This window comes from Taudactylus pleione, unplaced genomic scaffold (genome assembly GCF_031769625.1).
Source record: "Taudactylus pleione unplaced genomic scaffold, aTauple2 ptg000038l, whole genome shotgun sequence".
Taxonomy (NCBI): domain Eukaryota; kingdom Metazoa; phylum Chordata; class Amphibia; order Anura; family Myobatrachidae; genus Taudactylus; species Taudactylus pleione.
The window spans coordinates 2,641,505-2,663,296 of NW_028284440.1; the positions used below are offsets into that span (position 1 = coordinate 2,641,505).

Consider the following 21,792-nt stretch of genomic DNA (forward strand, 5'->3'; position numbering starts at 1 on the left):
TACAGAAAAGACAGTGGTCCATAAATGTTGGAACTCAGAGCAGTTTCCCATACTCTGCTAGAAGCAGCGCAGTGTCTAAGGTCTCTTCCTGTACGAGTTCTGTCAGACAACGTGACTGCCGTCGCTTACATCCACGCCGGACCGACAATCGTAGTCGCATGGCAATGAGAGAAGTATCTCAGATTCTCTAGTGGGACGAGAGTCAGTCAAGTAATCTTGTCGGCAGTATTCATCCTTGGAGTGGACAACTGGAAAGCAGATTACCTAAGTCGCCAGGATATCCATTCTGGGGAATGGAAGCTTCATCCACACGCGTTTCACGCACTGGGGTAGTCTTTAGGCGGACCTCGGGGCGTCTCGATTTAAACATCAGTGACCAATATACGTGTCAAGAACTCTGGATCCGCAGGCAGAGGCTGTTGACGCCCTAACAATTCCATGGACCTACGACATGGTTTACCTGTTTCCTCCGATTCCACTAATTCCTCATCTACTAAAACTAATAAAACACTAATCGGCCTTAGTCATTCTCGTGACACCGACCTGGCCTAGGAGGAGTTGGTTCTTCGGTCCTTCTTGGCAGTCGATCTGGGCCACTTCCTCTTCATCCGGACCTTCTGCAGCAGGGTCCTTTAGTCCACCCCAACTTAGCACAACTGCGTGTAACGTGGTGGCTCTTGAATCCGATATCTTAAGACGGACGGGCATCTCAGACTCGGGTATTCCCACCATGCTTCGCGCCAGGAAACCGGTTTCGGCTACGCATTATCATTGCATAGGGTGTTACAGTTGGGGCCTTCCGTTAGGGGTGTTTCGTTCTCCTGTTTTTACTTCTCTCCAAACGAGATTAGATTCTAGTCTTTGCCTAGGATCATTAAAAGTGCAAATTTCTGCTCTTTCTATTTTCTTTCAATGCAGGTTGGGCCTCCTACCAGCAATGCAGTCATTCTTCAGGGGGTGTTGCGGCTGCTGCCACCTTTTGTACCACCTATGGCTCCCTGAGTCTTGGTATTTTTATTTTTATTTTTTGTTTCTTCAGTCTTCCATGTGTGAACCTCCCAAGAGGTTGGTATTAAGTATTGTCTTGGAAGACTGTCCTCCTCCAGGCTTTAGCTACGGCTCGCAGGAGTTTGAATTGGGGGCTCTGTCTTATAGGCCTTGTGTTTCATGATGCTAGGGCGGAACTCAAGATGCAAGCTACTTTCCTACCTACGGTTGTGTCTGTTTTCCACATAAATTAGCCTATTGTGGTACCTTCTTTGGTAGGGGATTCCGGTGTTACTTCTACCCTAGATGTGGTTAGAGCTCTTCGCCTCTGTTGCTTGGACAACGTCCTTACGCAAGTCTTAGCTGTCCTTTTTATAAGGCTGTTCGGAAGGGTTGGCCAGAATCCAAACAGGATTGGCATGTTGGCTTAGACTGACAATCTGTCAAGCTCTTCTCAGCAATGATCGTCAGTCTCCTATGTCCATGTCTGCTCATTCCACACGTTCTGTGGGTACGTTGTGGGAGGCACGTAGGGGTGCCTCAACTTTACTATTGTGCCGTGTGACCACTTGGTCATCGGTGCTCACTTTTGTAAAGTTTTATAGATTGATACATTTGCGGCTTCAGCATCATGTTTTGCCGCCTTGTACTGCAGGTTCCTCAGAGCGCTCCCGCCCGTGCGGAAAACTTTGGGACGTCCCCAGCGTAAGCACCTCCAGTGTCCCCTAGTGGATGAAAGAGAAAATGGGATTTTGGTACTTACCGGTAAATCCTTTTCTCTGATTCCACAGGGGACACTGGACGCCCACCTCAGCGCTCTTCGCCTGTCTGTTCCATATGTTGTATGGTTTTGTTGTTGTGTGATATTCTCTTCCTTTCACTCCGGTTGTTCTCCATCTCCTCTCGGTCTTCATTTTCTAAACTGAGGGCTGGTGGGGAATAGAGGGGGAGGAGCTTCACACTTCTAAATTAATTAAAGTGCCAGTTCCAGCTATCTACGCCTCTATACCCCAGCGTAAGCTATCTACGCCTCTATACCCCAGTGTCCCCTGTGGAATCAGAGAAAAGGATTTACCGGTAAGTACCAAAATCCCATTTTTTCTGCCAATACATTCTCTAGATTAATTTGGGGTCTTTAAAAATGCATGTGATTTTTGTTATTTTAAACAGCTTTTAAAAGTGTTTTAAACTACGGTTACTCCCATCTGCGATCTCAAAAATACCTGTCCCTATGAAAACATACCAACAGTAGAATCCATGCCTAGAGGAATTCAAGCCGTATTATGAGCAAAAAGTGGCCCAACACAGTACTAACTCGGCAGTAGTAGTAATTGGCCACTCGGTGTACATTATTATAATGTACGTGTGGCAAAGAAGTTTTTATTAATGTTTTCTCATATGCAAGAAAGGGAGTTGTTTCTAATGTATTAAAGAAGTATGTAACGTTACATTGCTGCCTAATAGTTATGTGGGGTACACACTGGTCCAACTGATCGGCTGTCTGTGCATAAACCTTACCAATCGTTGGATCGGTCGCTCAAACGATCTTGTGTATACACACTTACCAATCGTCCACCCAATATGTGGGCCCAGCAGACTCCATTTCAATATGCCCACCCACTTGTGACATCATACTGAATGGATTCCGCATTATATCGGTAGTTTGAGTGTTTGTACACACCGAATGTTGTGAACAATATATCTGCACGATATATCACATCTGCCGTGTAGCTTCATTCATAGATAGTGTGTAAACACTGTATGATATCTGTACGAACGATATGTCGGCCAGTATGTACCCAGCATAAGTGTTTGAGATGTTGGACTGGCATAAACGTGATGCCTATTCTTCCTTCCTGATTTTTTTTTTTTTTTTATATATATATATATATATATATATATATATATATAATGTGTGTGTGTGTGTTTCTATTTTATCTCCTTGGTCCATTAGCTCTCTACATATGTCTAGTTCTTAAAGTTTTTAACATTTATATTCCATCTGGTTTTGATGGATGATCCCATGAAGATAACTGGGCAATCTTCTGGCTGACCTTTGGAGTCCCTTGCCACAAGCAGTCACCTCCCCCAATGTATTTTACATGCACCTTGTAATTAAAGCCTTGTTTTATTTTGACAAAGCCTTGTTTGACAGCCAAATGAATGTTAAGGAACAAAATTCTCACGTGCCAAGTCAAAAGTGAAAAAATACTTGTGGGCTTCTTGGTATATTTTCATGTAATGAAAATCCTTGTTTGATATACCTTTTCACTGCAAATCATAACTTAGAACCACGCAGTCCAAGTATTTACATAATACATGCTACATAAGCCGCTTAGGTATGATGGATTCCCTTGTGGCTAATTCCTGGTAGCATCTTTTATGCACCCTTATATGGTCATCTCTGACCCCACTCCCATTGAATAAAAACGCAACACACTATAGCTGGCGGAAGAAGATCCAATTTATTTAATACTTCCATAAAGTTGGTGGCCCAGGAAAAGCAATTGCAAACATACTATTCAATTTGGTAATAGGGGTGGATACTCCTACCCACCTCCTTCATAGGTGGGCACATTTGAACCCACCAGTTCCAACGGACTGGGTTCTCCAATCCTATTGACCGTGAAGCCAAAACTTCCTCAGTCACCACTCCTCCCTCACTAGCGGGGTGACGGTCCGAGTTTGGGACTAATGCCCCCCCACTATGTTCAGCTTGGGAGGAACCTTCACGTTCCACCATTCAACAAAGGGGGCCGTGACACTACCAGCAGCACTGCTGCCCACATCGGCACGGTGTCATACACCGACACAGGTGTCTTCTGCCTGTCATGAGGCAATCCATTTCCGGAAACGTGCCTAATCGCTACACGGCCCCGGAGGACATATCATCCTCCCATCACGTCATTGACAACGTACCTTGATTATCAAGTTTGCAATTGCGTTTCCCTGGACGCCCAACTGCCAAAAATAAACATTTAGGTGTTAGTGGGAAAATTTTCCTGAGAAAGAGAGAGAATCCTCCTTTGTCGTTCTTTTGTTGATCTTGATTCCTCCCACTTCTCCTCCTCACAGGCTGGACCTCCTCTTTCTTGTGAGTCACTTTAACCCTGTATGGTCTGGGCTATATCCCAGCCCTCTGCCACTGCAGCTTTCACATTTACCTGCGACAAAGGCTATTCATTCACCTAGCCCCAATTTATATCCCCAATACCACATCGCTTATCTACATCGCGTCCAGAATGCGAACGCTGCATCCGTATTTCTTTTCTAACCGTTTGTGGGTTGCATATTACTCAACATTCTTTGTAGCATTAGAAAAATCTCTAGAACTAAAATAAAGAGTACCACCAGCAATTATTACATTTTTAATTATTAAAGTTGGTAGTTTTATTAAAGCTTTCATAGCATATTGTGGTCTAAGATACTAATAATTGCAAGAAGGTGGCATGCTTAATGCTTTGATTTTATTTTTTAAATCGCATATACTTATAGGTTTCCACTTTTATCCTCATGGTAACAACTATGCGTTTTGAAAATCCAGCAGAGATTCCATTTTGCTTTTAGTGGCTGATTGGACCCACGATTTATGCTTTGTGTGGGCGAATGCGCACATAAGCAAAATGTCAAGTATTTAGCTATGTCAAAACATATTTTACATTCTACCTCCTTATATTCAATAATGTAGAACAGTTTTGTGTGCACTTAGTTTTTCACACAGAATATATATCTGGAGCCTCTGCCAACATATACATTTATTTTTATTTCATGTAAAGTAAAAAAGAACTCTTACACAAACTTCTAATTTTGCATATCATCTTGAATGCCTGAGTTAAATGTATTAAGTGAAACAGAGGAATCCTATGTTTTGTCGAGCCTATATTTATTCACATTACCTCATAGCCTTTCAGTTCTGTCAGCTGTATATTTATCTTGAAAACAGCCATGCAGGTCAGTGTTTATCTCAGGGGCTGATAGGTGAAAATGGGCCTTATACCTGCCCCTTCCATCTGTAACACGCACAACTCCTTCAAAATGTCAGGGTTTGGACATATCCCAGGAGCCGCAAAGAATGCAAGCTTTTCATGTGCTGTGAGATGTGAAACCTTCCCAACGGCCAGAGGATAAGTGAGACTCTGTATTTTCTGGGTTTATTTAAACACTTGGGCCTTAAACTCGTTGTGTGCCAAATGTTTCTCAAGTGCTGCAGAGATGGAACAATTTGTGAATTGTAACTGCCAGAAGCCACTAGATCTTTTGACCTTTTTGCTAGGAGTTCTAGGAATAAACATAAGCGTGAGTTAAAGAAACCTTTAGGGTAAGGTAGCAATTCCCTGTCAGACGAACTGGAGTGAATGGGAATATTACGAGAGTTTGTGCTAGCATTGGAAACACTTTTTCATCATTTTTAAACTTGTTAAAGTTTCTTGCTTTTTGATTAGTTTAGATTACAAGCAGTGTGTGTCACCGTTCATTTTGTTGAGTTATGGTACCTTTTCTTTTATTGGTTTAAGCAGCAATTAAGTTTTGTGTTTTCGTTCTATATGCAGTCTACTAATTGGGAATTCTAAGACACTGAAAATTGTAAAGGAACACATGTCACAGAAATGTAAAAAATAGAAAACACTACAATAAAAACTGTCTATTACCATTCACACTAATTTTTGTATGGGATTCCCCCTATTAACCTGATGAGGGCCATGTCCTACCATTTGCTTTTTTCCCTTCAAAGTTAATCGTGCATACACACCGTCAGATCTGTCCGATGAATGATTTTTACCAACGATTTCAGACAGTATTAAAATAAATAAAATCATCCAAATCTGACTGCAAACACATCAGATGTCAGATATCGTTATTGTTGCAGGCTCACATGTCAAATTTTCGATCAGATTTGAATGATTGAACGATTTTTAAAATAGTTATCGTTCAGAACTGAGACACAATCTGACCGTGTGTATGCACCATTAGACAACATGTCAGATTTAATGAAAATATTTAGTACTTTTGGGAAACAAAATGGTTCAGTGGAAACAATAGACAATTACTAGAGCTATACTATACATGGACATTTATTTACACATTTACACTTCCTATGAGCCATTTTGCTGTAGGGCCAATTAAATTAAGTGCAATGCAGCTCAGCATAATATGTGCCGTGCACACATCAAACATACATATGGTAGCCCTGTCATCATGTTTTTTAATACGCACTCCTATGGGGCTGCACATTAAAATGCATAAAATTGGGGCGCTTCAACGCCTTCACAATGGCACATCACCTGCATATGACTCCTAATTGAATCAGACCCTCAAAATTAATCTTCATTTATGCATACATTGTTTCCTAGTACTGAAAGAAAACCTGGTTTATTAAACAAAAGTTCATAAATTTGTGACTGTCAGTATGCGCGTTGTAGAAGGGTCCAGCATTGCACTAATCTTCTACTACTGCTCACTAGATTCAGAGATTACTCTGCTTCAGAAAGGCAAGCATTAGGCGGTGAAAGTAGCTAAGCACTGGACTGTGGTGGTGGTGGGGGGGGGGGGGTTACTTTTAAGTGGTTCAGGGTCATACCACACCACAGTCTTAAGTCTTTGGGGACAATTCAATTCAGCACGATTTGCCGCTGCTGCTTACATCAGTCATATATGGTAGTGCCAACATTACAAGCTTTACCTTGAACCTCTATAGGGTGCGCGGGAAAATGTGCAATGCTGGCAGGCACATTGTGCAGTCCCAGAATGGTACATTGCATCCGTTGTGTTCAATTGAATTCTTCTCTTTGTATTTTCTCTTTGTAAAGTCTGTCCGAAACCCTATAACCTCTAAATTTGTCTGTCATTATCCCTTCAATGATTAATTGTTTATTTCCTTCCAAATATTACCTTTTAATAGGTAATAGCTTCTGCTGTGTAGGGCTAATTTCATATTCTCCAAGCCTCAACAAATCTATCCAGAGGTTAGGAACCAACAATACTCTATAATTAAACATTTTTAATACTGTTTAGCATCCAGGGCTAATCACATTGGGTTATTTCCCTGTTGGATGGATATTTAATTAAAAATTATTATAATATCAAAAATTCCTATGGAAGAACTTCCCCGTTAATATATTATCAACATTGTGTTTTATCTCATCTTTGCCAAGGACATGAGTGTAGAATTATTATATATGCTGACTAAAGCTGTGCACACATTGATCAGTTATTTTCCTATCGAGTACAATACTGTAGATACACATTTTAGAAGTTTAAAAATCAAGAATTTATACTGCTAGCCAGACATAAGACACATGCAGAATTAGTTTTATTAGACAGTCACGTTAGGGGATCCATAAAGTGGCAAAACTGGACAAGATGCAGGACATGTGCCTAATGTGCTGAGTGGCTGTTGTATCACAGCTGTTAATAGTGAACTTTCAACTGTTATTTTTGTTCTGTTCCTTACTAATGCTATGTAATTTGACGACATTTTCTTACATCAATGGCATGTTTGTTAACAAAAAGAAAAATGATTAACCTCTTTACAATACACATAACTAACTGCTGTTGCGTTAACAGGTGGCTGCTCCCACATGTAAATATTAACACGGAGTACACAAATAGCTGGACAGTAAGTGCTTTTAATAGATTCTTATTTATAAATAATAGTTCATATATAAGTACAAACATTGGTGTGGATATCGATCACTTATGCTGGGCATACATTGCCAGATAAAATGCCTGTCAGACCGATGGACATTTTATCTGGCAGCCTGACAGTCTGCAGATATCATAGGCATACACTGTGAGAGATCTCCCAATGTATTGGCCCCGATATCTGTGCTCTGCCCCCAGGGAAGAGACATTTCCCCGTTTCTTCCCTGTGAAGGAACAGGGGAAATGTCTATCAGTCGGCCATGGCTGGGCATACACTTCCCGATGCAGCCGACATTTAACTTAGAGACTATTGCAGCGAACGGGGATGCTGGATGATTCAGCATCCCCGACCACTCGATATTTTAACATTGGTTGGCTCCGTGCACAGTACAATTATCGAGGCAATCAGCTGATAATTGTATAGTGTATGTCCAGCATTATGCTTTATTCAATAAAGTACATAATGAATAAAAATATATAGCTTTTGCCAAAAATGTATGGTGTAGGTTACTAAATAACTATATAAACACTTTTCTTATATATCAGTCTCTCATGGAGAAGGCGGCATATAAACACACTTGTCACAGAAACCGACTAGATACTTTTTCATTGCTGAGAACAGCTATCAGGCTATATAGCAAAATAGGTGCTTGCAGATTAAGCATCGGTTGTCCTGTGCTTCCCCAGAAGATCCATCAATTATCTAATTAGCAACAAATCGGTACAAATTGCATAGTACGTATTCAGATGCTATTATGCCAGGTTTTGCTGGGAGTGTTATAATGAATAAGTAGCAGTATAGCAATACACAACATTTCTTCATATTCTGCCATTTCCTCAGGTGATATTAAGGACAAATCATGGTGACCCCAGACAGAGAAGATGGTACTTATTGACATTACCAATTGAGCCCATTTGACATCAGGAAGTAGCTGTCTCTAATCGTATTTATTATACTAATACTACTTTTTTCCTTACACTACGTGTTGAATGTTTCTTGGCAGAAAAAGTAAATTGGCAAAGTAAAAATAATTAGTTTGGGTGTGTTATGTTAAAGTTTTTTCTAGTAAATCATAGTAGATTAGTAAATGTTTAAAACTAAAGTCATGGATTTCTGCCTTCTCACTTCTACCTTTTTTAGAAGTCATTATTTACAGTGCATTCGCTTAAAATAGGGGCAGCAATCGGGGTTGTAGCATGGGTGCATTATAAAGTGTGATTGATAAATGGATTAATATGTTTTAATGTTCTTCTGTACTGAGAACATACGTAATACGTATGTAATGTTTACGTTATAAGCGGGGGGGGGGGTGATCTAAGGACAGGACTGTATTTTGTACTGGCGTAGTTTTCAGTGAGTAAAGCCTCTGGTTAGTAAGGTGAAGCAAATAAACAATCTGTGCTAAAATGGTTTTGTTAAATCTGCACGCTGTGGCACCAGACTGTTAGGTGTGTAGTATCTGCTAGGCTGCTGGCACTACATTGTGTAGAGAAGGGTTTGTATAGCTATGCTGCACTGAATGGGTTCTGAATGGCTCAGTTCTCTTTTCTTGTGCATGCTGCAGCAGTTCCGTCTCCTTCATGCTCAAGAGCTGTGTGGTCTGGTCTTTGTGTGGTGGGTGGTCATAAAACATGGTTTGTGAACTGATGATTTTGTCTTATGACTGTTCATGTGTATCTTGAATGAATGCAATGTACAACTCCAAAGCTTAGTTTTTGGTTTTCTTTTGTATAAAGGCCACCCAATACTATGCATCATTAAAAAAAAAAATAGTACTTTAAATAGATATTCTAGATATCATTACATTTCATTAGTTGCCTGACAATTGCATAAAACGTACTTTTGGTACTAGAGGTGATGGTACAGAGATCTCTAGAATTGTATTCAATTTAACTTTCAAAGGGAAATTCTCTAAAGGCGCCTCTACAATGTCCCGCATGCGCACGTCACAGTAGAATACATTTGCCCCAGCTAATTTTTCTGCACACCTCTATGGAGTGCAGGATTAGCAATGGTAAGGTGAGGTAAGGTTAGCAATGTTTCTTTCTGCAAAGTGGCAGCATTCCGACAGCTCTGGTGGCACTTCACAGCCATCGTCTGGGAATAAATTCCACATTAGGTTTGTTAGGAGTGGCGACTCACTCTTCTCTGTTTGGCAGTCATATGGGCGAGTCTGGGTCTGGTGGAACCCGGGAGAACGTCACCTGCCTGGCTGCATTGTGCCAACTGTGAAGTTTGGTGGAGGAGGGATAATGGTATGGGGCGGTTTTCCATGGTTTGGGCTAGGCACAGGTGATTAACTAGAACTTTGTGGGCCCCATAGCAAAATTTTTAAGGCCACCCCCCCCAAATTGTCCGTACCCATGTGTATGTCCTGCATTGTACTGTCCCACTATCGGTTTGTCCTACGTTGTGCCATCTTCCCCCTCCCCATCTGTATGTCCTGCATTGTGCCGTCTGCCCCCTCCCCATCTGTATGTCCTGCATTGTGCCATCTGCCCCCTCCCCATCTGTATGTTCTGCATTGTGCTGTCCAACCAATCTGTATGGTCTGTATTATGCACTACATCCCCCCCCCCTTTCAATCTGTAGGCTATGTCCTGCAGTGTGTAGTCCCATTTGTCTGTTTTCTATATTGTACTCCTCACCCCGATCTATAAATTTTAGATTACCCTGCATGTTTTGTATTGTCCCCCCCTTTATGTCTTGTTATCTTCCTTGTCTTTTATTGTCCTTGTCCCCTCCCTCATACCCTCTGTCTTGTACCCTCTCCCCCCCCAGATACCATCTGTGGAGATGTGGCAGCGTCACGACGTCCTCACCTGATGTCTGCACTGCTGGGACATTGTGGCCAGTGAGCGGAGGAACTGTCATGATTCGGGGTGGGAATGGGGCACCTAGCTGTGGCACACTCTGTGCTGTGGGAGGAGGGGAGGACACTGCGTGAGACCAACCTACACATGCATAGTCCACGTCCACCTCCTAGCTAGTGCTAGCGTATTATGCGCGGCCCGTATTCTCTGTCACTGACAGTCGGTGACTCGTATTGCGGAACGTCAGTCATCTGAGTGGGTAATTGTTAGTCCGACCCTGCAGCCGCGGCATTGTTAATCCGGCCCTGGGTGCAGGGCTTGCTTGCTGTGCCTATAGTTGCGTCACTGGCTAGGCCCCTTATCTTCAGTGAAGGGCAATCTTAATGCTTAAGCATACAAAGACATTTTGACAATGCTATGCTTCCAACTTTGTGGCAACAGTTTGGGGAAGGACCTTTTCTATTCCAACTTGACTGTGCCCTAGTGCACAAAGCAAGGACTATAAAGACATGGTTTGATGAGTTCGGTGTGGAAGAACTTGACTGGCCCGCACAGAGCCCTCACCTCAACCCCATCGAGCACTCTTGTGATGAACTGGAACGGAGATTGCGAGGCAGGCCTTCTCGTCCAACATCAGTGCCTGACCTCATAAATGCTCTACAGAATGAATGTACACAAATTCCCACAGAAACACTCCAAAATCTTGTGGAAAGCCTTCCAAGAAGAGTGGAAGCTAGTCTAGCTGCAAAAGGGGGACCAAATCCATATTAAAGTATATATTTAAATACAATGTCATTACAGTCCCTGTTGGTGTAATGGTCAGGCCTCTGAATACTTGTCCATATAGTGTATATATCTATATCTCAGTGTTTGTTAATTTGTTTAATGTAGCATGTCTGATGCAATATAGTTACCTTGCTGTGAAAGATCCAGTCATGTGAAATATACCCACACTAGATACTGCCACTACTTCTGGCAATGCTATGTGTAGTACAGGATTGTGGGCGCTGATTCTCCCAGCTGCCAGAACACCTACAGCAGGCCTATAAGGCATCTCTTGCTCTGTGGAAAGAAAAGGTTGAGTGGATTAAATGTGCAGCGGTGGCAGACTGACACAGACATTCTTTTTATAACTTCCTGGCTAAACTGTACATGGCATACAGTGCGGTTAGGTTTTTTCTTAAGCTAGTAAGTATATGGTATGCATGTGTCACTGGTAACATACTGGTTTTGTTTCTTTGGGTTTTTTACGTTTATATGTTTATGTATTATTCTTGAAATATGTCACATGTGGTATATAGAATTCTTATTTTCAAGTAGTTCTCTTTCATCAGGGGTATTCATCATGCAACCCTCCACTTGCTGTGGAACTACACATCCCAGCCTGCCCTGCCACAATTTTAGGATGACATAATGGCAAAACTGGCAGGGGCTGCTTTAATCTGTTGTTCCACAGCTCAGCTGCATGTTGAATACCCCAGTCTTGCATTGTGTTTTGTAACACTGTATACAGAAATAACTGAATAAAAATGGTGGGTCTCCTATAATCCACATTCTATGGACCAACATTATTTGCACAAAACTCGTCCTATGTAAGGATAGTTGGGTAATGCTGGTACACAGTGGCAGATATATTGACCGATCAGTTGATTGGCCAATATATTTTGTGTGTGTGTGTGTGTCGCGTCTGCAGATATATTTGGGCATCGTGCTTTGTGTACAGGCGGTCAGCCGACCGCCTGTACACTTGATGCAGAGACCGCGGGGAGGGGGGATGCGACGCACCCCGGCCAGTGGGACCCGCGACCAGATGAAAGATGATTGTTCAGGGTGTATGAACAACCATCATTTGCCGATATATATATATATGTAAGGTGTGTACCCAGCTTAAGACTTGATTACACTGGTGATTGTCTGCGAGCCCATATAACAATTTACAGGAAACCATTTTAGCACCCTGCACCTGTCACAACCCGTGCAGTTCCTCTTTCCTGCCTGGGGTGTTGCTCTCTGCTCTGGTGCTTCTAGCACACTCTGATCTGTATCTCAGCAGTTTGTTGCATCAGCTGAGTATTGGTTACAATAGGATCTGACTTATAATTGTGAATTATCAGTTTGAGTACTGAAACTCTGTTCGACTGTTGGAGTATTATCCAAGCATCATATCAGCTGGTAGGATACGTGCATCAAAAAGTGTATTCCCATTGCAGTGTAATATAACCAGCACAGCCCTGACTTATTGTTCATTGACATAAGGTTTAAAAAAACCTAGCAAATAATTCAATTGTGTGTGTGGGTGGAAGGGGGGTTGGGTTGAAACATACTAGCCTTTAGTTGGTCTGTTTAAGCCTGTAATTCTTATGATCAGAGGTACATCTGATTAATAGTGGCCTTGTGTGTGTGTGTGTGTGTCTAGTTTCTTTGCCATTCTTATTTTCCATAATGAAAGTGCACGGCGATGCACAGCTGTGCGCATATTGGCTATTTATGGTGGTGCAGACATCGTAAGTTTTCCCTCGCACCACATAGAAATGCGAAGGAAAACTTGCATTGCCGTTGGCCCGATTTGCCATTCCAGAGAGGCATATCGCATATGTTTTCCTCTTTTATTCCTTATTTGCTTCTCCCCGTTGTATTCAAACACATTCCCTATAAGCATGAATGAGCAGTGCCCTTTCCCCATTGTCCTATCTACATTATTAACAGCACATTGTAATTATGTATCTGTGCATTTTTAAACGGCCTGCACTTATGTATTTTCTTGTACTGCGCCATGGTACGTTGTGGCACCTTATAAATTAAAGATGATGAAAACCGTGAACAGCAGTGATCAGAATTTACTGGTCCATTGAATTCTAAGGGTTAATTAATTTGTTTTTTTTGTGCAGCCATTGCTGTACTTAAAGGAGCTATTCAATTGTTTCTGCCGATGGCTGCCCATTATTTCTGCTCTCACCCTCCTGAGGTGGCGAGATGAAATCCGCAAAAAGTCTATCTTGTGGGCACCCAAAAGCAGCATGCCCCCTGTACTTTAGACGAGCTTAGCCGGTTTACGTGTCTATAAATCCGGTGCATTTGAGTGCAACATGTGCGATAAGTAATGGGAGCCCAAAACAATTGAATATATCCCAGTCACTTTAGACAGGAGATCAGGTGCCTGAAAGCACAATATTGTGGCACAACTTTTTATTCGGTACAAATGTATAACATAACTAGTTTCATTTGATGACTAGGTTTTTTTTTTCTGTACTTCCTATTTGTTTCCACTGTGTCCATATTTGCAGCTGAGACCACCTTCAGTCAACATTTGTTTCTTGTACGGAGCAAGTTTTAGTTGCTTGGAAATGTGCAATCCAAAGGCTGCTAGCATGTCCATTCTTTGTATAAGTGGTCTCCGTCTTTGATGTGAACCTTCTGTCCCCCTCACACCACCCTGCACAAATGTTTCTTGAAAGTTGACATAAGTAGTGTGGGAGTTAAAGAGAGAGTCCTTTCCCACTTTAAAATGGGAGGGGAGATTTTCAGTTTGCCAAGGAACCTCTAAAACCGACCTGCTGTCCATATAAAACACAAGATGTTGCTAGGGTTACTTGGGCTGTTAGGGGAAGAATGCAGTGTAGGCGCTTAATATATGAGGGATAGAAAGAATGTGCTGAATTTAGATATATATATTGGGAAGTCTTGGAAGAAGCAAACTTATCTCACATGCTGTGCGTCACATTTTTTTTTGTTATATCTGACCTTCATTTAAATCTGCTAGTGATCGTTTGTTTTCTTCACCCAGATCGGGAGTTTGTCAGATTTAATTCTGTGTTGGCCCTTTAATGGTACTCTACATTTTGTCATTAGTAGGTGCTTTGTGTGAATGTGCACGGTGTGATGCTTCCCGATGGGGAATTGGGAAGCCTGTGACCCAGATGCTGACATATTTACATTTCACAAATGTTTTGTTGTTCTGCCCTATAGTATATGCTGCATTTTTATGTTGAAATAGCCTCACTATATTACACTTCTCCAGTCAATGAAAAATGTTTTGCTTATTACTAAACAAATGTCCCATTCTATTATCTACTCTATATATAAGCTTGTATTTTTAAAATGTTCTACTGTATTTTGTCATTGGGTACACTATAAGCTGTATTTGTTTAAATTTGTCTTGAAAACAGTAATGCTTTGCTAGCCATCTTGGTAAATAGAACTATTCCTAGGCTTGTAGGTAACATTGTCCACACTTTGTCTAGCCCCATGCCCATCTGATTTTGCAATGTTCTGAGTAGAGATGGGGGAGCAGTTTACGTTTAGGTACAAGCAGCGAATACACTACACTCTCTCTCTCTCCAGTGGTAATGTGCTTTGCTCCCCCTTTCCTCTTCCAGCTCATAGCAGGTTAATGCACATGCTTCTGGAAGGGTTAATCTTTTTCTTTACAGAAACCATTATTCTCATTTTATTTTGTTCCTAGCAAATGTCTTCTGGCTTACTGGCACTGATTTAATGAGTTCACTTCTTTATAGTATTTACACAGGCAGCACTCATACTTGGCATTTAACTGGATTACCAATATCTCAGATCTTAAACCTTCAGTAATTGCTGTAATTTAGGTGTGGCAGTGTCATCATGCAGTTGATTTTTAAGTTACTTCACCACACACAGGCGCACTCTCCCCCTATACCTGGTGAGCTGACAAGCCTCACCCTGCAAGTACATGCATATAGGTTATATTTTCAAGTGGGCCAAAGCTGCATCATTTTCCAAGTATTTAATCATGAAGTATTAGTAATTATTACTACCACCGTGTATTTAAAATGTGCTGTTTATACACTGGGTGCTGGGTGCAAGGCCTGTAGCTTGCATTGCATGCTGTTTAACTCACATGCTATTACTGAGGAAGTCCAAAATGCCTTTTTTTCCCCCCCATAAAGTTGTTAGTGCTAAGCTATCAAGGTGTTTATGCATTCATGCTGAAATATTTTAATTTGCAGGGTAATATCCCTTTAAGCAGAGTGAACAGCCAAATCAGTGTGTGTCTCCAGGCTGTGTCCCAGGGAGTGTTTACTCTTGTGTAGGTGGATGAATATTTTCTTGCTGAGTGTGCTTTCATGCATAGAGCTGCCACTATACATTTTACACCAGATCAATACATTGATTAAAACGATCTACTGACATGCAGGTGATATGATTTATGATGTGCGATTACGTTATCTATTTACTTCTAACCTCCTACACCTGCACACCTAGATGTTGGTACTAAAACAGATATTTTTCTTTTCTTCTTTTTAAATAAAATAAACTGTTAAACCATTCTGAAGGAGGTTTATACTGCACATTGAGGAAGTTAATACAACCTGAAGACCGTGGGAATTTGTGTGTGGGATGGCAGTTCAATTGTCGGGAATGTACAAGTAGAGGATATTTGGAACATGCCACCAAAGTGGATCATGTTTAAAGTGAAGTATGTTGCCAGCGAGCAATCTACAAGATCACTTATTTTATTTTTGTTTTTCCTCCTTTAAAGGTTCAAAGGCTGCATAAGAACTCATAAGAACATGGTGATTGTCGTCCTGATGCTGCAGCAGAGGTTAGGGAGATTAATGGCCGGAGCTATGTAAGTTTTGCAGGCGTTAGTCACATGCCTAGTATTGCCTGATAATGTGTTTTTTAATGGAAAATATATGAAGACAAAAATATTATTAAAGTGCAGATGTATTGTTAACTCAACCCTAGAGATAATTCTGGGTTATGTCCAAGAAAACCTATTAGGGGAAGTAGTAGAAATTGTTAGTAGACTGGAAACATGAGATCATGTTGTTGCTTGGACAGGTTGCAGGTTTACTGGAAACAAACACATTTTGAGACACTACCATACACTGAATAGTTTTTATCTTTCAGTTGAGTTTACCTCATCTGCCATCTAATTGTTGCCAGAGGTGAATTCCTAATTCTGAGACTTAAGGCCAAGTTTTTTGTCTGGCCAGCAAGTTTTCAGCTTCAGCAAGCTGTGAGAGAGTTCATTTGATTAGTCCAGATCTTTACTTGAATTCATGTATCTGCGATGCTATTGAAATATTGTTTAAAGAAACAGTTATTTTTTAAAATTATTGTGATTTATTTTGTAGTTAGTACTGACGTTGAGTTATTGCTCAAGTTTTCTGATTTCATTTTAAGAAAAGTAACTTATTTTTTTAGGCTCCAAAGAATCTATTTGGGGACTCCTCTGACCAGTATTCTTTCTCCTCCTTTGCAGACACTGGAGCACCAAGTTATAGAAGTGTCAAGTAGATCTCAGGCTTTTTTAAAAAAAAATTACTACAAAAAGCTCGGACTCCTCCACCTCTATAGCTTAGTCTGCTATCACATGTCTGATTTTATTTTTTTTAAAGTGTCCGACTAAGAGAGGCACATTTTTATGGTAGCTGTAGCTTTTATTTCTATTTTTATTTTATTTTCTATAAGTTTTACACTTAGATTTAGGGACTTCTTAGCTATGATGTCCGGGTCCACTCTGTGTTGGATCGGCTCCAGGAGGACGCAGCTACTACCGCCTCAGATATGTGCCTGGGATCCCCCTTGTGCTACAGCACCATACGGCACCAGAACGCACATCGGAGACCTGGCATCAACCTGGTGAACCAGGGTTAGCAGTTGCAGTTAGCACCTGTTCCCAGATCTTCTATAGACTATATATACCTAGCCTATATAGGTGATGCAGACAGTGTCCCTTTGCGCTGGTGGGAGTGGACCATAGGGGGGCTCCCACCGCTTGGCAGCCCCACCAGGCAATGGAGGGGGCACAAAGGACTGGCATCTCTGGCCTGTGTCCGTACTGTGCTCACACCCTCTGTGTCCTTCAGGTGTATTGTATCTTGGTCTATTGACCGTTGACAGTCCACACTCTCCCTTGGATTTTGAGACTTGGCTAGATTGCTCACTCAAGCAGCAGCAGAGATTTCCAAGCAACTACTTGCTAGCATGTAGCTGAACAGAGTTTCTCCCTCCTCTGTTGGAGGACCTAATAAAAAGTAGGTCCACCTAATTGAAGGTTTCAGGCTTCACGTTGGTTGCCGTTTTTTTGCCCACACCCTAGTGCAGACACGGTAAAATGTGCATCTACTCCCAACGTGTTACCCCTACGGCTACCTGTCCACAAATTCAACCATGCCTGTCCTCAATCAGGGCAGAAGGTCTCAAGTGTGGGGACCCCGATTTGGAATTGCTCATTTTAGTTGTGCACATCTGTAAGGCTTCGGATTATCTGGGGAAAGCAACTATTTTATTTCCATTGCTACAAGTTCTTTTTTTTTTTTTTTTTCTTTCCTCTCCCAACATTTACCCTAGACCCAGAGGCCTCAGTTTTCACTCCTTTCGTCGTCGTCGTCGTCGTCCCACCCCTGCTCAAAAAAGGTAAATAGCCAAGTCACCTCTAGAGGGTCGACATAGGCTTGGTACATATTAGACGATCCGCAAACGACGCAATGGTCGTCCCGATTTCCCATGGACTCCCGGGCACACTATTTAGTGCATACACACTGTGCAATCTTCTAAACGACCAAACAATATATTGTGCATGGTTTCATCATTAACTATATAATGTTAAAATAACCCCTGGTCGTCTGGTAGTGCACACTGCACGATTTGCGGAAAATCATTGACTAGATCTTCAGATTGAGCAGCATGTAGGGGCAACCAGAAGATGGGGCAGACGATGCCGCGGGTACGCGCTTAGTGCGTACACACATGATGATTTGAAGTTCCGATCCATCAGAATCGGGCAAATAGTTTAAAATATTGTCTGTGTACCCAGCTTTAGTGTTCCTGCGCAGTTTAGCATAAACATAAGCAGTCATGGGCAGCTAGGCGTCCAGCTCCCAGATATGTAGACAAGCAATTGGCATGATGGGCTGATAATCTAGTCAGGGGCACCTGTCAAGGAAGCCCACCCCCATCTGGAAGGGCACTGTCAGTTCAACACCATACCCTTCAGCCTGTCAACAGTGCCCAGAATATTCACCAAACGTATGCCAGTCATGGCCACGCTGTGAAGAATTTCACCCCCTGTTTGTAATGTGGCCATTAGTCCTTTTTGATGGCGTTTGCCAAAGAGCACAGTTCAGTCACACAATGACAAGTCTCTGCCATATCTGAACTATAGGGCGGCAACATTGAAAGCCAATGATGGAAACCTTTTAGAGTGAAATATTCCCGCCATTGCCTCTGAGTTCATCCCAGGGTTGGTAAATGTGAGCGTTTCTTTCACAGGCGGGACTATCACTCCAGGAAATGGTCTCTCCATCAAGGTTTTCCAACAACTGGTGGAGTCAGCTGGGTGTTAACATGATGTCTTTGTTGAACCACAATGTGAAGCACTATAGCTCCAGGACCTGATCAATGTGAAGGTGGTCTCTGGGACTCTTCTCTCATTTACCTGTTCCCTCCTATAGCAATGCTACTGAGTTTACTAAAATTCTAAACAGTCCGTGTTAACCTGTGGCCTGGTATTAGCCAAGACAGTCATAGTATTCGTACTTTCTAGACATGGCAGAGGTTTCTTTACAGATGGATCTCTTAAGCTAGCGAGTCTTCTGACACCTACATTTCTCATCTGGCTTTAATGGTGAAGGTATTGAAATTGCAGTTTCAAATGCTAGGGGTTTTCCAGCAGTGTGGTCCAAACCATGGTTTTCGGCCAGGAACTATTATCAGTTCTGCAAGACCTATGTTTCTTTGAGCCATAGAGGTGTTCCCCACATCTTTTTTTTTTTTTCAGCTGGTGTGGATACTTATCTTACAGGTATGGCTAGATCTCGGCTAACTAGATCCAGGTTTTGGCATTGTCAGGGTTTTTTCCTCACATTTCTCTGGGTATTGCTGCATGTCTAGTTACTGTACACCCCTTTGGTGGTCCCGTGGGATCTGATACAGGGGTTAAAGGTCTTGCAATATTTATCCTTCATGCCCCTGGACTCTGTGGAACAGAAGTATTTCTGATTTGCCTTTCTCCTTGCTATCTCCACAGTGAGGAGGGTTTTGGAACAGGGGGCTCTTTTCTGCAGATCTCCTTCTCTTGGGGGTGATTCATTTATTCTATTGTGCCTGATCTGTCTAAAGTGATGGGTGATCAGAGGGTAATATTCAATTTTTTTGGAGGCGCCCATGTTTTTGTTTTCACACGTCACGCCCAAATAGCCACGTAAAATGTCCATTATGCTCGGTCGCCCACGTTGACTAAAAATCGCACAGATCAATGATCAATAAAACCGCTTGAAACTAGGAATTTTCACCTAGTTATGAGCGCAGTCCCATACAAGTTGTTAGAAGCATGTGTAAGTGAGTAAGCGTATATTTAGTTGCAGGCATGTTTTAAGAATTTAATGCAACTTCCAGATTTATTCACGACGACTGTTTATCCTCTTGTTAAATACTCAACTCAGAAAGTCTGCAAGTATTCGAATACACTGCTCCAGTGTTTGTATATAATGTTTTATCTGTGAAGGGTTAGGGCAATTTAGTATAAGCCGCAGTGAGAAAAGTCAGTGTACGGACAATTTGTGAATAGAGCAACTTCTACACTTACATTCCGATTCTTCTGGCTTAGTGCAGCTTCCGATGGTGAGCACACCTCCCAGGTACTGGCAATGATGTGCACCTCTGAAAATAGCTATGCATCTATTTTAATGTATGTACTGTTTACTAAAAATTTTTGTTCCGTTTGTGTCTAGTGATCACATGGTCTTCTAAAGAAGCAATGGGTAGCTGTTGTAGCTGTCCAGATAAAGAAGCTTTCCCAGATAACCACCAAAACAGGTTCAAGGTAGGTTAGGGGTTTGTGTTTGTTGCGCAAAGTGCACATATTAGAACATGTGGTAACCTATCTTGACACCTTTGGAAAGGACTCTGTCAATTTAATAGCCAATTTAAGGTGCCCACACACATAGCGATATTTTACACGATCTGGCCGATTCCGACGTGTTAGAACGACAGATCATGTAAAATATGGCAATATCGTGAGTCCCCACTCACGATCACGATGGGATGCGCGTCCCCGCTGGTCACACATAACATCTTCAGATCTGCCGTGCTGTAGGGCAGATCTGACAATCTAGGACGCGATGCACTGTAAAAAGTCTGACTGCAGGAGAGATCGTATGAAGATTGGACACCAAATCATGTGCAGATCGTGTGCTGAGCTGCTGGGGAGAGTTTCAAGGGAAATCGTACACATCGGCTGATCGTGGGCAGATCGGTATGTGTGTGGGCACCTAAGTTTGATCTGTTGGCAAGAAATAAAACTTTTGCAAAAGTTCTATGTTTTCTTGCAACCACAGAATAACTATGACCCAAATGGCTTAAGAATAACTTAATGTATAGTCCCGCCCCCCCATTTCTGTAGTCCGTACCTCTGTCTTGGTGGCAAATACAGGTGATGTAAATTTTATTTAAATTTCCCCCTCCCCTGTATTCTCTTGTATAGTTTTACATTTTTTTTATAGCACGGTTGATGCTCTATTATCATGCAAGGTCATGCACTGACTGTATCAAATACCTGTAATCCTGCCCTGACCAACTCTTCTCTTCCCTACAGCTATGAGTTGAGCAATTAGAATACTGCAATATTACCGCACCAGTTCAAAGAGAATTGCAGATTTTAGTTTTATTTTTTCATTTGAAAAACTTGAGTTTTATGAAGAGATAAAGAATGTTCCAAGTCCTCTTTAACTTATTATTCATTCATTATTAGTGACCATTTTGTATATTTAACATACATTTAATATTTAAGTAAACTTAGCCCACTGTTAACATTGGAATGGTTGAAAAAGTTTTAATTATTACAGCAAGTCTCTTTGTTCCGACATTTGTTCATGTTTGTAAATGCAATAAGTTTCTTGTCTGTCTACTTTTGAAGGTTATTAATGTGGACGACGATGGTAATGAGCTGGGCTCTGGAATGATGGAGCTAACAGAAAATGAGCTGATCTTGTATACGCGGAAGAGGGACTCTGTCAAATGGCCCTACCTTTGCTTGCGTCGTTATGGATACGATTCAAACCTTTTCTCTTTTGAAAGTGGACGACGGTGTCAGACTGGACAAGGTAAGTAAAAGGAAAAAAATAATAAAATTGCCACTTTAGCCTGTCACCGGGTTATCATACAAATCTAAAAAGCGTAATTTTCTAGAATTTGGTATACTGCACATAACATGGAACTTCCTATCATTGCCCAACAAATGCTGAACATGTACTTTTACCTGCTCCAAAAAATGTATTTATGATCATTTTTCCCTCCTTTATCAGAGAACCAGATACATTGTATGCACCTACGTGACTTGTAAATAGTTTTTTGCTCAAAAGCATG

General features: G+C 41.6%; 1 protein-coding gene across 3 annotated transcripts in view; it reads left to right on the plus strand.

Annotated features, from left to right (window-relative positions):
* Positions 1-21,792, plus strand: part of FRS2 (fibroblast growth factor receptor substrate 2) — a 71,005-nt gene that overhangs the window by 28,289 nt on the left and 20,924 nt on the right. For 2 of the 3 annotated variants that reach the window (XM_088452508.1, XM_088452509.1), the window contains exons 2-4: positions 15,959-16,048; positions 20,160-20,251; positions 21,344-21,530. In XM_088452508.1, coding sequence (XP_088308634.1) covers positions 20,186-20,251; positions 21,344-21,530 — 253 coding nt within the window. In that variant the 5' untranslated portion in view covers positions 15,959-16,048; positions 20,160-20,185. Of the gene's footprint in view, positions 1-15,958; positions 16,049-20,159; positions 20,252-21,343; positions 21,531-21,792 lie in introns of those variants that run through there. The other variant, XM_088452510.1, reaches the window with a different exon arrangement.